This window comes from Eretmochelys imbricata, chromosome 12 (assembly GCF_965152235.1).
Source record: "Eretmochelys imbricata isolate rEreImb1 chromosome 12, rEreImb1.hap1, whole genome shotgun sequence".
In the NCBI taxonomy this organism is placed as follows: Eukaryota; Metazoa; Chordata; order Testudines; family Cheloniidae; genus Eretmochelys; species Eretmochelys imbricata.
In genome coordinates, this window is record NC_135583.1 from 8,829,157 (window position 1) to 8,845,789 (window position 16,633).

The 16,633-nt window shown below is 44.0% G+C and overlaps 1 protein-coding gene across 8 annotated transcripts in view; it reads right to left on the minus strand.

The window, feature by feature from the left end:
- Positions 1-16,633, minus strand: part of GNAO1 (G protein subunit alpha o1) — a 253,722-nt gene that overhangs the window by 75,243 nt on the left and 161,846 nt on the right. The window contains exons 5-6 of one of the 8 annotated variants that reach the window (XM_077830868.1): positions 7,018-7,049; positions 1,815-1,828 (exon numbers count right to left, since the gene is read on the minus strand). The exons of the other annotated variants lie outside the window; for them this stretch is intronic. Coding sequence (XP_077686994.1) covers positions 1,815-1,828; positions 7,018-7,049 — 46 coding nt within the window. The remainder of the gene's footprint in view (positions 1-1,814; positions 1,829-7,017; positions 7,050-16,633) is intronic. 8 annotated transcript variants of the gene reach the window in all.

Sequence of the window (16,633 nt, forward strand, 5' to 3'; positions counted from 1 at the left end):
CCAATTTATACCAGTGTAAAGCAGGAATAACTCCATTAGAGTCAATGGATTTACACTGGTGTAATACTGGTGCAAGTCAGATAACAATCAGGCCCCGTGAGGGTGAAGGTGGAGAATGAGAAAAGACATTTCTAAGAAATAAACGAAGAGCTGAATAAATTTACCCACCCAGTGTGCAGCCAGAGGGAAAGAGAACTGCCAGTAATGGCCAATCTAATCATTACAGAGCAAGAACCAACAAAGCTGAATACTTTAATTAGAGCTTCCTTGGCTGGCTAACTATGAAGAAGACTATATATTAGTAACGAAACTCTGGGATGGGAAAGACTCATTCTGGAGTGGCGTTGTCTGTGTCTGAACATGAGATCAGTGGGTAGGACTCTAGCTTATTATTATAATAATCCTCTTCCCCTAAATGCCTGTTATTGATTCCCTTTACCATATTAAATTCACCCCCTCCATCTCAGAACACACTTTGGACCTGAGAAGAAGGTTTCACATTGTTCAATGGGTTCCCAACAGAGCTTTCTTCTCAGCCTTTTCCCCTGCCCTAGGCTCGCCTGTGAAAACTCTACTTAGGTTTCTACTCACAATTGCCAAATAAGAATGAGTGAGGATTCTTTTGTGCACAGAGGACAGCAAAACAGATGGAGTCCTTCTAGGGACTCTGAGATGAAGAGCATTGCTACCTATTTCCAGAAAGCACATCTGTATTTCTTGTCTTCATTCCTTGTTAACTTTTTCAGGATTTCCCTTGATGAAATACTGGAGCTTAGCATTATGCTACAGTTAAGGTACCGAAGTCAGTTCATCACTGGAAATCTTTAAGACTGGATGTCTTTCTGAAAGATACGCTGTAGTCCAACCAGAAGTTATGGGTCCCATGCGGAAAATACTGCGAAGGTTCCTTGGCCTGTATTACGCAGGAAGATGATCATATGGGTCCCTTAGAACCTTAAAATGAAGAATCTATAACGGTTTCGGTTCCAGCCCCAATTTCAGTTGATTAAATTTTTTGGAAGGTGTCACTTTCTGGCTTGGTCTGGGCCAGAAGTTGGAATGTGTTTTGTGTGGAAAGTTTGAGTAAAAACAATTCAGCCATTTCCCTGCATTATAAAAAAAAAATCAACGTGACATTTGTTTTAGTACAGTCCCGGTGAGCGGTGCTGGAACAATTTGTATCGTGGGGGTAGAGCCATTGAACAAAACTGCAAACCCTGTATCTGATGGAAACCACTTCAAGCCAGGGGGTGCGGCAGCACCCTTAGTTCCAGCACCTATGGTCCTGGTGCCTAAATGGATGATGGCACAAAGCTGAAATTTGGCTGAGAAACCGTTCTCATGAAGGAGAAATGCCTTGGAGTGTTTGGTGAAAACTGGCTTTGATTTCACTGAGTTATGAGCCTTTGAAGCTCACTTGCTGTATGTGTACAGGACATTTGGAGCTCCTTTTATTTTCATTGTCATAAGAGTCCAGGACATATTTCTGCATTTAGAGCCACAGCGTCAGATGGTATAAACTGGTGTCGCTCAGCTGCAATCACCAAAACAATGCCAGTTGACTCCAGTGGAGGATCCGGCCCTTAGGATCCAAATCTACTCTCAGTGACACTGGTGTAAATCTGGAGTAAGTCAGTGGAATTCCGTGGAGGGACTCCAGCTTTACACCAGTATCAATGAGCCCAGAATTTGGCTCTCAGACTTTTCCTATGATCCGTTCTCTTCTCTCCAAGCTACAGGGTGCATTTGAATAATGCAGGGACCGAGTGTGCCATTTCGGCACAGCCCAGAGTAGGAGAGGTGTGGAGTGGCACTCTCTCGGGGAGAACTGGGATTCAAGGATCCAGAATGCCTTCAGGAGCTCTCAGGAGTGCAGGGGGGTGGAGCTCTGCTTGCTAGTGTTTAAGGTGGGTGGCCCCATAGCTCCACCTCCTTTCTGCTCACTTTGGGATGCCCCCTGGGAAGTATGGCGCTTTCCTGAGCACAAGGACTGGAATTCTGCCTGGCCTTTGCATGGGCTACACAAGCTGGAGGTGCCTTTCATTAAGCACCAGGCATAATCCAGCCCTCAGTCAGCAGCCAAGTGTTATATATTTCCTTCCTCACCAGCAGCACAGCCTCCTCGAGTGAAAATCAGGGAATGAGGCGGGTAGTTGTGATTCCCTTAAGCATATGTGCACAGCACAGCCTTCCTTGGTGCAGCTCAAGGCATAAGAGAGGTAGTTGTGACAATAACTGGCCTATGTGTGCCAGCAAAGGTTCAGTCCGTGTCGTTCTAATCACGCCGTGCTGTGATGGGAAAGTGCTTTGCCATGCACAGGTCATGAAAAACAGTTCGAGGGGCTTTTGTTTGTCTCGTGCGCCCAATGAGAAGATGCAATGTGTGTGTCTCGCACTATAGGATATTATAACAGACTATTTGTGAAACAAGGATGTGATCATGCACTTAAAGGGCTCCCTTGAGCCATGGAGGCCCGGCTGAGCATTAAGGGCAGCGTGGAATGACACTGCCTCCCCCTGAGCTACCCGGGGCAACGCATAAAGCTTTACTTCGTCACCCAAGTTGTCTTGCTGGCTAGGGGCTGGGCCAAGGCCTCCGCTCACCTTTATTCCCCGTGGGATGCTGTGCACCTCTGCGGAGCTGGGATTCCTGGAGGCCTCACCCACACTGCACATGCATGTCTGTCCAATAAGCATGCTGATGCTTATGGTAATGCTATGGTAATACAAACATCAGTAATAATGATAATTAATAACAGTGTCCGAAGGCTGCATGGGAATGCATACTCGCAAAAGGGCAGAGTTAGGGTTCCATATGCAAATTGTGTCTCTGGACTTTTGAGTGCTTGAAAGTTTGCTAGGTGCTATGGTAATACAAACATCAGTAATAATGATAATTAATAACAGTGTCCGAAGGCTGCATGGGAATGCATACTCGCAAAAGGACAGAGTTAGGGTTCCATATGCAAATTGTGTCTCTGGACTTTTGAGTGCTTGAACGTTTGCTTTGCACAGGTTTTTCTTGATGAAATTAAATGTGCTTGCTCGGCTGGGCTGCTTTTTTATAGCAATGAGAGAGCTTTTGTTGAAAGGGGAAAACAAATGAATAGATCCACCCCTCCCCCAGTGCCTTTCCCCTCCTGCCTACAATGACACCTACTCCTGCTACATAGGGTTTATCTGAAGATAAGGGGGAAGAGGGATTTTTGAGTGAGCCCCTTTGGCGGTATATTGGAATATGAAATAAGTTCTTTCCAGTGAGCAGCCACATTGATATGATCATTTTGAGGAGCCAAAGATGTTTCTGTTGCTCTCTCTTTGTTCAGTGATAGTCAAGTTATCTTAGCTTGTCTGGTGAATCCTTAAGATGATTTTGTGTCAGTCAGTGGATGCAATCTTACACTCTGTAGAGTATTTAATAAAAATCATCTTTGTACCAGAGATACAAACCTTAGTTAATAATGTCCCCTTAATAACTATTCTAGATCTGATTCTGGTCCCACTTAGAGCAGGTTTATACCAGTGTAACTGGAGTTACTTCAGCGGATTGATTCCTGTTTTACTCTGGTATAAGTGATATCAGAATTGTAGTTTTTGATTATCACTTCAAACAAAGCTGCCTTTTCGCTCCTTTAAAAACCAAACTGGGGAAGAGCCCAGTGCTACAACCACTGAGGCAAAGAAGAATCATCCCCTTTTTTGCACAGATACAGAAATCCTAAAAACTCAGACCAGCCAATCCCATTCTCTTTAAAGCCATTTTCCAACACTGTGTAGGCAGAGAAGCCCTGTTATATACATGATCTATTACACGGACAGATCAGCTGACAGAATAATTTTTAGTGCGAGAAACCATGTTCTATAATTAACACCATCTGAGGATATAGCCCATCATTATTTATTATGCAGCACACTGAGGACCACATCTTTCAGTGCTCAGCACTGAATATACTAATTTCTAAAAATCTGGCCAGTAAGTCCTCAAACCAGTTTAGAAAATGGGACTTAGGCTCCTAAGTCACACAGGTACTTTTGAAAATGTTACCGACAGCTCTAGTCCTAGCAATCCATGGATGGCCATGCACCGGTAACAGAATAATGGCAGCACAAACAGTAGCTGGGAAGACCAGCTGCAAAAGCGTGAAAAGGCTAGAACAGTTTTTTAAAATTTGCAAATAACTCATTCTTTTAACAGGTGTCTGCTATTTAAAGGGAAGCACAATAAGTAATAGATCGTAGGAGTCCCTCAAGATTGTAAGAATAACTAGCTTGTATATATAGCACATTTCATCCATAGGTCAGCATCAGTCCCCATTTTACAGATGGAGAAACTGAGGCATCAAAAGGGGAAGTGACTTGCCCAAGATCACCCAGCTGGCTAGTGGCAGAGACAGGAATAAAACCCACAGCTCCTGAGTTCTAGGCTAGTGACCTAGTTACTAGACCACAATGCCTCCAAGAAAGATGCACCTCTGGCTCTAGTGATGCTGAGCAACTCTGTGAGACTGCTCTAGGAAGGGGCTAATGGGGAATCTGAGGAGAGGCTAGAATGGTCTGATATGGCTAAGCACACAGTACGCTGACAGGGAAGAGAGGTAAATGGGAGGAGACTGGCTATATTCCAGCCAGGCCGATATTCTGAATGCCACAGTCATAAATCCAAATGTGGTGTGACAAAGTGCTCTTGAATAGCCTGGTCCAATTCACAGCTCTCATCTGAGTCACCTCGCTCTCAGGTTGGTGTTACATAATGCATGTCAAATACAGAAAGCCATCAAAGCATTTCTGCTTCTCCTAGGCAAATGTAGAGGAACACTGTAAAACCAAATGAGCTATGCTTAATGCTGAAAGGAGTCCATGTTTCTATGAGTTATCTCAAAAACCAGAACAGATTTTTATCTACCATCTTTTACAAGACTCATCATTATAGTATCTGAACATCTTGCCCTGTGACATGCAGTAGAACTGCCAACATAACCCTGAGCTGAGATATTCAGAGTTATATCATGGATTTGGACACCCAATTTCCATTGAAATTAATGGGAACTGGGTGTCAAAATCACCTACCCAGCTTTGGAAACCTGAGCTGTGGTGTATTTACTACGTCACTGCACTCTTTGTTTTCTCTGAAGGGCACCTTTTACAACTGCTAAGGACTGAGGCAGGCATCCATCTTTGTGTTCCATTTGCTGCAGATTGCGAGACACACATGCTCATGGAGAGTTTCCTTGCTGTTATCTTAAACTAAAACAAAGTACATTCTGACTGAAGATATCTGTTCTTTGTGTTTGGGAAACCACAACGGAACCCATTTCATCTGACTAGAGCCGAGTAAAGAGTTGATTTTTCAGTTGGGTGGCCAAACTGAAAAATAACAATAAACATTAATAATAGTAATAATAATAATAAATAATAAAATTGGTTAGTTTTCAACCAAAATTGCTTTTTAAAAAAAGTTTTTATCACAAATGAAAAACTGAAAAAATGTCATTTTGGTTCAAACAAAACATTTTGAATGTTTATTTGAAATGACATTTTTAAGCCGAATTTGTGAATAGTTCCAGTACCCTGAAAAAAGCAATTTTTGGTGAATTTACTATTTGTTGTAAAAAAAAAAAATTTGCCCTGATCTAGTCCTGACACTCTTCTTCCCTGCCTTCTCTGACACCTCTTCTTCTTTTCTTTTCCCCACACTCACTCCCCCACACACATTCCACTCTATTTCCCCCTCTCCTTTCCCTCCACCTCTTCCCAGCTTCCCTCGTCTCTTCTCCTGAGCCCCAGTTTGGTTTTTGCTCTCTCAGTGTGGGAGACCACCAGCCACAGTCAGGATTGTTGAGACAGGATAGCAGAATGTTCCAAACCCCTGCATGCTAATAAACACATGGGTCCTGAGTCTCCTCTCCCTTCCACACAGGTGTAAATCAGGAGTAGCACCACTGAAGACAGCAGAATTACACATATGCGAGCTCAGCGTAAGTGAGAGGAGAACCAGGGCCATGTTTCTTTTGTGGCTAGCTCTGTTCTTTGGAAGATAACAGAGCTGTGCTGTATAGCCGTGATACTCAGACAGTGGCTTGCGAGCTGCATATGGCTCTTTAATGTGTCTCCTGCGGCTCTTTGCAGCACGTGATAGTCAAACACGGTGTGATTTAATAATTAACCAATCTGAGTTATTAACTCCTCAGCATGCTTTTACTCTGTTATCAACCAACTGTAGCTAATAAAATATTAATACTTGGTCTGTCATTTTGCTGCAAGAATAATACATATATATACTAAATATTCCCCCCCCCCGTACTGTTTAAATATGAATCTATAGTATTAGAGTAAAGGAAACAATGAATTCACACTGCTGTGGCTCTTTTGGGTGACCTTGATTGCTAATCGGGCTCCTGAACCACTGATGTCTGAGAATGGTTGCTGGATAGTTTGGTGATTTGCCTCTCTCCCTTGCATTACAACGTCTCAGTTTCTAGACACTCTCTGTTCAGCTCCCAGTAACACCCGGGTGTGAGTCGTATTCTTGGGAGATGCAATTTCTTGTGCAGACATTAAGTCAGTGGCGCATTGAAAAGGGATGGGGAGGGGGGGCAGGATGCCCACTGGGAGCGCATGGTGCCAGAAAGACACACACTCCTCCCCTCCATCTCCCATGGCTACTTTCTCCATTAGCTACCAGCCTGCTGCATCTTTGTCTGGCTAATAAAAATAACCTAGAAGTGCTCAGGAGCAGATGCAGTGATCCCAGAGACTCCAAACATCTAAGGGGCTTGGTTACCAAGGCAACACCTTGTCTCCTAGCTGCGAAAGGCCACGACAATGAAGGCAGCCTATGGAAAATGAATAGAGCGACGACAACAAAAAACCAGCCGGGGAGGGGGCTGGGAGGGGAGGGAAGAAGGGGATTTCTTGGGCCAGGAAAGAGAAAAGCTAATTGAGCCAAGATTAGCTGCACAGAGCACATGAAAGCAAAGCTAGGCACAGCCCTACGCCCATTGAAATGCATGGCCCAACTCCCGTTGACTTGATGGGAGCAGGAGAAGGCACTAAGCTTGCACAAATCAGCTTTTTTTTTTAAAAAAACTACAGTGCTTAGAGATCCCAGCTAGTTAAAAACAATGCACTGGCCAGGTCAGCAGCCCTCCTGGGAGCCTGTCAGACAGGATTGCAGCATGCCCTTGATTTTAAATCATTCTGGGCTCCCACCAACATATCCATCAATTATAGAGCAGCCTTGTTAATTACACATCACAGGCAGTCCAAATGGGAGGCACCATCCTTCCTCCTCACAGGACAAATCTCTCAGGCCTTTCCCACAAAAACCTCCTCCCCTGCTTAATTAAGCTCCCAGGGGTCGGGCAGAATGTTACACCTGAAATATCTGGCTGGAAAAATCCTCCCTCTGTCTGTCTATGGGCACATCACCACTGGAGCTGGAGGAGTGATTTCCAGCTCAGTAGATGTACATGCATTAGGTTTGACAGAGCTAGCATGCTAAAAACCGCAGCACGAGTGGAAGGATGGGCCAGCTGCGCCGAGTGCTCCCCTCGGCTTTCAGATGGGCTTGTCCTCGGGGCAGCTAGCCTCTCCCACTGCTTCCTGCTGCTATTTTTTTGGGTGGTAGCTCAATCAAAGTGAGCACGGGTGTGTCGACCCGAGCTGGACATCACACCTCCAGCCCCAGTGCAGATATTGTCTATGCGTCATGGGGTGGATTGAAACCGTGCTGGATCAGGGCTAACGGTCTGTGCTGAAGCCAGACCTGCCTCACTGCACCTGAAAGGACGGCTTGATTTTTGCAAGGCTTTGGAGCTAGTCTGCTCGGCCAGAGGGGTCTGGGTCTCAGGCGCAGAGAAAACAGGGTGTGGATTGAGCCCACCTCTTCCTTCTCCAACTCTTCTTCCCCTCGCTCCCTCCTACAGTGCGACTCATGCCAGCAATATCAGTCGTTTCACACCGTTGTGCATGCTGGAGAGCACGTTGGCAGCCATTTTGTCCAGCTGCTGCCTGGGTACTTAGGGTGAGGGAGCGTTCCTTGTACCTTTCTTTGCCTCTCTGCTCAGAGGACCTGTTGCCCGGCACATCATCTAATCATTTACCCCTGGGAAAAGCGGGTGTGCAGTAATCCGAATGGCAGCATTCTATGCCCACTTGGCACTGGTGTGATGGCACAAGGCAGAGTGCAATGGAAAGTCAGGACCTTGATCTCGTCCTTCCTGGCGATCAGACTTGACGTGAAAGGCTCGCACCAGCGCACAAGGAGAATTTAGCCTGCAGTCTCCCCAGGCACTTTCACTCACGTTGCAGGACCTCCAGAAAGCATCAGAGCCACATTTCCTTTAAAGCAGAACGAGCTGTCAAGCCTTTTACATCCTGTTTCAGAAAGGAGCATTTAGGCCCTGATCTGAAGCCCACTGAATCAGGTCCTTAGACTGAGGCAAGCACCAATCTGGGGCAAAGCTGACCCTTCCCACTCAGGTGAACAGTTTGGGACACTACTTCTGCCTGGCTCCATGTCCTCTTCTTCCTTCTTCTCCGTTTGTTTCTTTTTGCCGAAAATCTCCCCATTAACTCTTCTCACTTTACTGCTCTTCCAGCGTCCTGCTCTCCCTCTCCTTTTCCCCACAGGCTCTTTCTGATGATGAAGAGCTTTGAAGTCAATATGTTGCCTGATGTGAAAGCATTTTATTTGACTAAAGTCTTTACTTTATTCCCCACTTGCAATCAATACGACATGAGCAACAGATTTGCAAAATGAGCACTGTTGGCTTAGGTTTGCATAGGAATTTTTTCTTGCTTGTTCTATGCTGTGCGCAGAGTTAACCTGTCTGCATCCAGCATTGTTGATTACTTATTCATTATCCAGATAGCTACGAGGTGCAGGGTGCTTTCCCGGCAAGTTTTGAGATAAAGGGTTGTCTTCTCCTCAGCCTTATTTATAGTTGTTTGAATCTGGAGTAACTCCACTGAATTATTTGGGAATTCCACCGGTATAGCACAATCAGAATCTGGCCCAAAGGCGTCTGTCCTGTGCAATGAACAACAGTGCCAGTTTCAGCAACAACCCTTGTGAGATCTCTCTGTGCAGTAAATGGAAAATACAATACACTTGGCGGTACGAGTGAATTCTTGGCAGGGATTTGCCTATCCAAGTGCTTGCTGATTTGTGAGTACTGCTTGAATATTATTTGAGAGTCATGCAGTTTATCAAATGCAGCACTTTCTAGCCCATGCCAATGCCAAATCAAGGAGCAAAAAGAGATAGGGAGGACAATGCCATGCTGTTTTCACCATGTTTCCTCCAGGGTTCGATTCATGGTGCTCTGGGTATTCAGTATATCTCAAGCATTCAGTAAGCAGAGCAATGCTTGTTAGCCAGTCCCTTTTGTGAGCTGATCATGCGCTCCCTGTGCAAAATAGTCTCTCTGTCTGTGGTCACTAAACATAGAGAGGAGGGGAGAAGCATAAACCTTTGGCAAGATTTGTTGGCAAAGCTGGAAATGAAAGGACTGAAGTTTTGCAGCATTCCCTTTACATGCAGGAGATTTTTCAGGGTGGATTGTTTAATGAAAGAGAGAGCTCTTGGGGGATGGGAAAGGAATGAGGAGAGGAAGATGGGACTTTAGGGATCTGGAGCTGCTACCTTGTAATGAACCCACTATTGCAAAGCTTGAAATAATGAAATCACATGCAGAATTCTACACTTTCTGCTGAATTGGGGTGAAGCTAAAGGAATGGCTTGCCTTCTCTCTGCCAGAAAAGAGCAACACGTGTGGATTTATGGTCTGCTCCAGGAAGTGGGTGTTGGGTATTCGGTAGGTACCACTCCTCCTTCTGAGACAGCACTGAACCAATGATAGACACCAGCTGGCACCATGCTACAAGTTGTCATCTTTGGCATGAGACATATCCCCAAGATCCTGTCTGCCGATGATAACTAAACGTTCCCTGGCACTTTTTGCAAGTATAACAGGTTTTCCAACCAGAGCAATTTCATTATGTGGCCCCAGAGTTCTTCCTGCAGTTCCAAATGGATCCCGTCATCTTTATAGCCTACCCTGTTGGGTAATGTTGCTGTGTCCTGTTGAACAGCCTCAGAACACAGTGGCTGAACTTCTTTGTTGTTGGAAATGACACTGCCTAGATGGCATTCTGCTCCTTTGTAAAGTACTTTGGAATTCTTTGGGCTGTCCAGCACTATATGAATACAATAAACTGTCAGTTGTTATGGCACCATTCATTCAAACTGGACCATGTCATAGTTCAGAGTATGAAAATGTAGGATGAGATTTTCAGAAGGACTCAGCCTTGGTCTAACCTTGTTCCAACTAAAGCCAACTGATGTCAGTGGGAGCGGATTTTGAAAATCCCACCCAGAGGACGTGATCGTTAATAAGAATAATACAAAAAGTAGACTTTTCAGATCTGGTTTGGTTTTTTTGTGTGTCTAATTTTGCACCAGTAGTCACTTGCACGGGTGATAACACATATACCCCAAATCAGCAAAGCACTTACACATTGCTTAACTTTAGCCCATTGACTTCAATGAAACTGAAGTATGTACTTAAGTTAAACAGGTGCATAAGTGCTTTACTAAATCAGAGCCTAGCCTGCCACGTGTGAGCAGGCAGTTAGATATGTAAATACTCTCATTTGTACCCACATTTTAATTGCACCCACAGTTCATTGCAGGCGCAAAATTAGATCCCAGGGTTAAATACATAGCTCTTCATTTTCAACTGATTGACGTTAAAAGCAAAAGCCTTGTGATTTCAAGAGGGAGCATTTCAACCACTCCAACCCGGCAGAGGAGCTATACAAGGTTCTTCTCTAAGGGCAAGGGAAAGACTATTGGACAGTACAGAAAGGAAATATTTTTGACTGGAATCGACTCTTAGTCTGCTATTAACAGCGAGTCCCAGCTGAGAACTGGTAAGCCCTAGCCATTTCCCTTTTGTCTCTTAATTGGTTTTTATTTATTATTAGTATTTATTTGTCTTTACAATCAGCATAGTCTGTGACTTGCTTTTTTCCTCTCTGATAAAACAGATGAAGACAGCACTGCAAAAACAACAACAACAACAAAATCTTCAAAATTGATAGAAGGCATTATTTTGATTCATAAGACAGATCATTTTATTTTTCAAGTGCCTCCTCACCTTGGCAAACCCCCTGAGGTCTTTGGAAGCAATAAAATAAGCTGTATCTGTCAGGAAGAGTCCAGCGCAGGGTCAGGGGAGTGGAGGTGGAATATTAATCCTAAATCACCCCTAATGCATGTCAAAAGCCCATCTTATTTCCTGTCCCTTACAGGAAGCTGGCAATGGATAGAATTTTCAAAAACACCTAAGTGACTTTTAGTGATGCTATGGGTCTTGAATCATAGAATTGGAAGAGACCTCGAGAGGTCATCTAGTCCAGTTCCCTGCACTCATGGCAGGACTAAGTACTATCTAGACCATCCCTTACAGGTGTTTGTCCAACCTGCTCTTAAAAATCCCCAATGATGGAGATTCCACAACCTCCCTAGGCAATTTATTCCAGTGCTTAACTACCCTGACAGTTAGGAAGTTTTTTCTAATGTCCAACCTAAACCGCCCTTGCTGCCATTTAAGCCCATTGCTTCTTGTCCTATCCTCAGAGGTTAAGAAAAACAATTCTTCTTCCTCCTCCTTGTAACAACCTTTCATGTACTTGAAAACTATTATCATATCCCCTCTCAGTCTTCTCTTCTCCAGACTAAACAAACCCAATTTTTTCACTCTTCCCTCATAGGTCATGTTTTCTAGACCTTTAATCATTTTTGTCTCTCTTCTATGGACCCTCTCCAGTTTGTTCACACCCTTCCTGAAATGTGGCGCCCAGAACTGGACACAATACTCCAGCTGAGGCCTAATCAGCGCAGAGTAGAGCGGAAGAATGACTTCTTGTGTCTTGCTTACAACACTCCTGCTAACACATCCCAGAAAGATGTTCACTTTTTTTGCAACAGTGTTACACTGTTGACTCATATTTAGCTTATGGTCCACTATGACCCCCAGATCCCTTTCTGCAGTACTCCTTCCTAGGCAGTCATTTCCCATTTTGTATGTGTGAAACTGATGGTTCCTTCCTAAATGGAATACTTTGTATTTGTCCTTATTGAATTTCATTCTATTTACTTCAGACCATTTCTCCAGTTTGTCCAGATCATTTTGAATTTTAATCCTATCCTTCAAAGCACTTGCAACCCCTCTCTTGGTATCATCCACAAACTTTATAAGTGTACTCTCTATGCCATTATCTAAATCACTGATGAAGATGTTGAACAGAACTGGACCCATAACTGATCCCTGCAGGTCCCCACTTGTTACGTACTTCCAGCATGACTGTGAACCACTGATAACTATTCTCTGGGAACAGTTTTCCAACCAGTTTTGCACCCACCTTATAGTAGCTCCATCTAGATTGCATTTCCCTAGTTTGTTTATGAGAAGGTCATGCGAGACAGTATCAAAAGCTTTACTAAACTCGAGATATACCGCGTCTACGGCTTCCCCCCTATCCACAAGGCTTGTTACCCTGTCAAAGAAAGCTATCAGGTTGGTTTGACACGATTTGTTCTTGACAAATCCATACTGACTGTTACTTATCACCTTATTATCTTCTAGATGTTTGCAAATTGATTGCTTAATTATTTGTTCAGTTATCTTTCCAGGTACAGAAGTTAAGCTGACTGGTGTGTAATTCCCTGGGTTGTCCTTAGTTCCCTTTTTATAGATTGGCACTATATTTTCCCCTTCCAGTCTTCTGGAGCCTCTCCCGTCTTCCATGACTTTTCAAAGATAATGAGATAGGCTCTTTTGAAAATCCCATACAATTTGCTTCTGAGTGCTGCTTATATCCTTAATTACTTCTTGCTGGAAAGTCTTTTCATTGCTCCCAGAATGGTCAGCAAATGGGCACCACAGCTAAAGTGCAGCAAGTTGATAATCTGTTCATGCAGACAGGGGCTGAAGAGGAGGGGTTAGGAACTGACTTGATTCACACATTGCACTGGCTCTGATTAAAATGCAGCTCTCTGCACCTTGTTCCCGAAGGCATCACAATACATGGGACAGAGTTATTAACTTTGCCCGTCTCCTTCTTGCCCCCTCAACATGGCATGCCCTCATTGCAAAGATCTACAGCACGATTCAGAGGAATAGGCAATGTACTGTCAGATCTTTTCCACAGATACACAGTTCGTTTTCCACCGTCCCCCTAGCTGCTATCTCTGGAGCAAGAGGCCAAGCAGAAAATTCCCTTCCCTTTCTGGTTTGCCTATCAGAATTAAGCTTTCTATAAACCTTCTCATTTCTTGGGAGCCATAGAGCCTAGCAATGAGGCCCTTGATAGAAGAGTGGCATGTTCCTCTTGTCCCTGCCAGAATCCTACTCTCCTTCATTCAGCTTTTCCAGCAGCAAGGGGCTAGTTCTGCCAAGTGCCCCCTCAACTGCCAGGAGAAATGTAGCTAATCAAATGAACGAAAGAGCTTGTGCCAGTCTGGAATCCCAGCGCTAAGAATGGAGACACGTCTGGGTCTGATACTCATGGGACAAGGCAACAGTGCAAGTGAGCATTTGAGCAACTCCTGCTTTGACCCCACTTCCTCTCAGAAAGAGCAGAGAGTTCTGATCAGAGAGGAGAGGCTTGTTTTTTTCCAGTCCATGTAGATATTATTGTTGCCTCAATTAGCTTGCATCAAAAAGACTGCTCCATTGATCTCCTTAAAGGCACAGCATGGCCAGTATTTGTTAGTCTTTCCCCTCCCCCCTTTTTGCAAAGCCTCGCTTCCTATCTTTCCAGATGACCCTCTCTGCCTCCCATTTCCCACACTGAGGAGGAAAAACCCCATGCTGTTCCTTTCATTTCCTCAGACCTGTCAGTGGGGCAACATGTTTGAAGTCAGATTTCTTGCCTCAGTTTTAAACTCTGCTCAGTGCCAAAATTAAAGAAGAATTGCTGTTGATTTTCAGTTCAAATATTTAAAAGATCACACTGATAGTTCTTTCACGTCGTTCAATTATAGACGCTCTGGATGACCCAGGCTGGAGTAAACTGGCCTCACGCCATAGACTTCATTGCCACAGTGCTTATTTACACCAGCTGAGCATCTGGCCCCTTGGCTTCAGTTGCATTCTAATGGTTTTTCTCTAGGCCATTCCCCCAGGTCTTCGTTTTTAGCACTGACATTAAATATTTAGAGCACAAAATGACTAATTTGTCTCTCCGCAGCCGCTACATTTTGCGATGGTTTGGGAATTGCAAAAGTTACTTGTCACCTACAGTACTGTAAGTTTAACAAAAATATCTTACGTTTATGGAGTACTTTTAATCCCAAATAACTTTACAAGCAGTTCATACCCAGCAGAGCTACCGCTTTGCACACTACTGAAATGCCACCATCTCCAGAATGGAATGCAGAGGCAATTTAAAATGACCCAGTAACCGTGTACAATGGTTAAGGATGGGAAGTGAACAAGACCAGTGTGCCAAATTCTCCTCTTATTACAACCAATAAGCAACTGAGTGGTGCTGCTCTGTTACTTTAGGCCTTTCTATAGCTAACAGAAACTGCAAGAGATATGTAGGGAGACAATGTAATTACACAGATTGGAATTTGGCCAAGGCACAGTTGTAGCTCCACTCCATTCTTATAAAAAGCGCCTCTGGCTCTTTAAAGTCCACAAACGACCAGGATCTGAGTTTTACATCTGTCTTCCAAGACAATGCTTCCTAGCACCACACAGGACTTTAGTTCAGTACTGGCTTGCAGAGGGTGCTACCTATGAATTGCCTTAAACCACTTCCTGCATAGTCGTTTTCCCCTTGCAATGTTTTCCTTTAGAGGTCCCCCTTCCGAGTGCTGGTACTGATTTAGCTTGGGACATCTGATCAGGAGGCAGCCCTAGGTGGTATGGGTTAAAATGACTCCAATCTACTGGTTAATTGAATGTCCTCAATTTCCAATTTTCATGAGGTTGGGATGCATGCTGAACACACAAGTGGGGGAGCAAAGCCAAGCCACCAGGAAGTAGTGACTGCTCCCACTAACCAAGAGAAATAAAATGTGTATTGTGCTGATCTGTATCAGGGGAGCGTCATATCATGCCAGGGTCTCATCGTAGCCAGGCTAGATATATAAACTTCTTGTTATACCTATAGCTGTCCACGTTAAACCAGTTCTGGAAATAATGGGCCTGATGCTCAGTTACTCTTGGGCCTCTTTATGCCACTTTGCAGCAAAAATACCCTATGGGATGAGGGGGCCTCCCAGCAAGTGTAGAACTGGCAAAATGGCTGTACGTTTGCCCTGCTCCCAGCACCCGACAGAGCAGGTAAACTGGGGACATGTCAGCGGCATGTTCTGGGTTGGCTTGCAGTGTACTGCAGTATGACTATTCTCTGCTTCCCAGGGGCGGCGGGAAATAGAATGCTAGTTGGAGACACCCTGAGCTGCTCTGATTTAAATCAGGTGAACTTCTGGACAGGGCCCTGCCCAGGGAACCCAAAGGAGACTCAAAGTTAAGGCTGGTCAGGAAACTTAGGACAAAATGTTTTTTAGTCAGAAATACCAGTTTGACAAAACTGAAGCTGTTCATGGAAGGGTCAGTTTCAACTAATGACCCATTCCAAAATATTTTTGGAAAGTCATTGAAATGTCATGTTTTGGCATTTTCAAACCCAGTTTTTCCATTTTTTGGTTTGAAGTGACATTTCATTTGAAATTTATATTAATTTATAGTAAAAAGAAAAGTTTAAATAATAATAAAAAAAGTCAGATTCAAAACGAAAGATTTAAATTGACCTGATCCAAATGTTCTTCCACTTTTTGGTTTGCCAATTTTTTTTGAGATTTTCACTTTTTCTCCCAATTTGGGATGGGAAAATTTTTCAAAACCTTGAAAAGTCTCATGGGACTGAAAAAAACGTTTCCCAGCCAGCTCTTCTCAAAACCATGGTAGCCCTTCCCGTCCCTCCATTGGTAAAATGCGGGAACATAGTAAATAGGAATCAGGTCAAATATCATTGATGGACTGATAGGTTTTATTCCCCACACCTGTAATACAAACATATACCTACACAGGATATGATACAGATAGAGTAGATGAGCTAGTGTAAGGCTACTCTAATATTAAAGGGTTCTGATACAATCTGCTGGAAAAACACCATCAGGAAAGCTAATGTTGGCTTTCTCATCTCCCTTGCCATGGAAAATCATTTTAAAGCTGCAAACATTCTTGTAGGTAGTTGGATTCTTACTCTCATCTCAGCGAGAGGAAGGCTTCCAGCCCTGGGCATTATACCATGACTGATCTAGTCACTCTATCTCAAGTGCATGCTCACAAAAATCACAGTAGTGTGGAACTGCATTTAAAAACTGAAGCAACGTGTGTTCATTAGGTGCCCTTTTCCCTCAGACACAAACAGCTGTATAATAAGAGTGCACAACAAGAGGATGAAATTCACCTCTGTGCAGAGGGCTAGCTCAAGGCCTGTGTATCCCTTATGCGTTTCACTGGGACCTAAATGATGCATACTGTGTTCTTCTGGTCATCTCCATAGGGTTGAATTGCACCTCTTCTCCATATCGTTTAGGAAGTCTCAG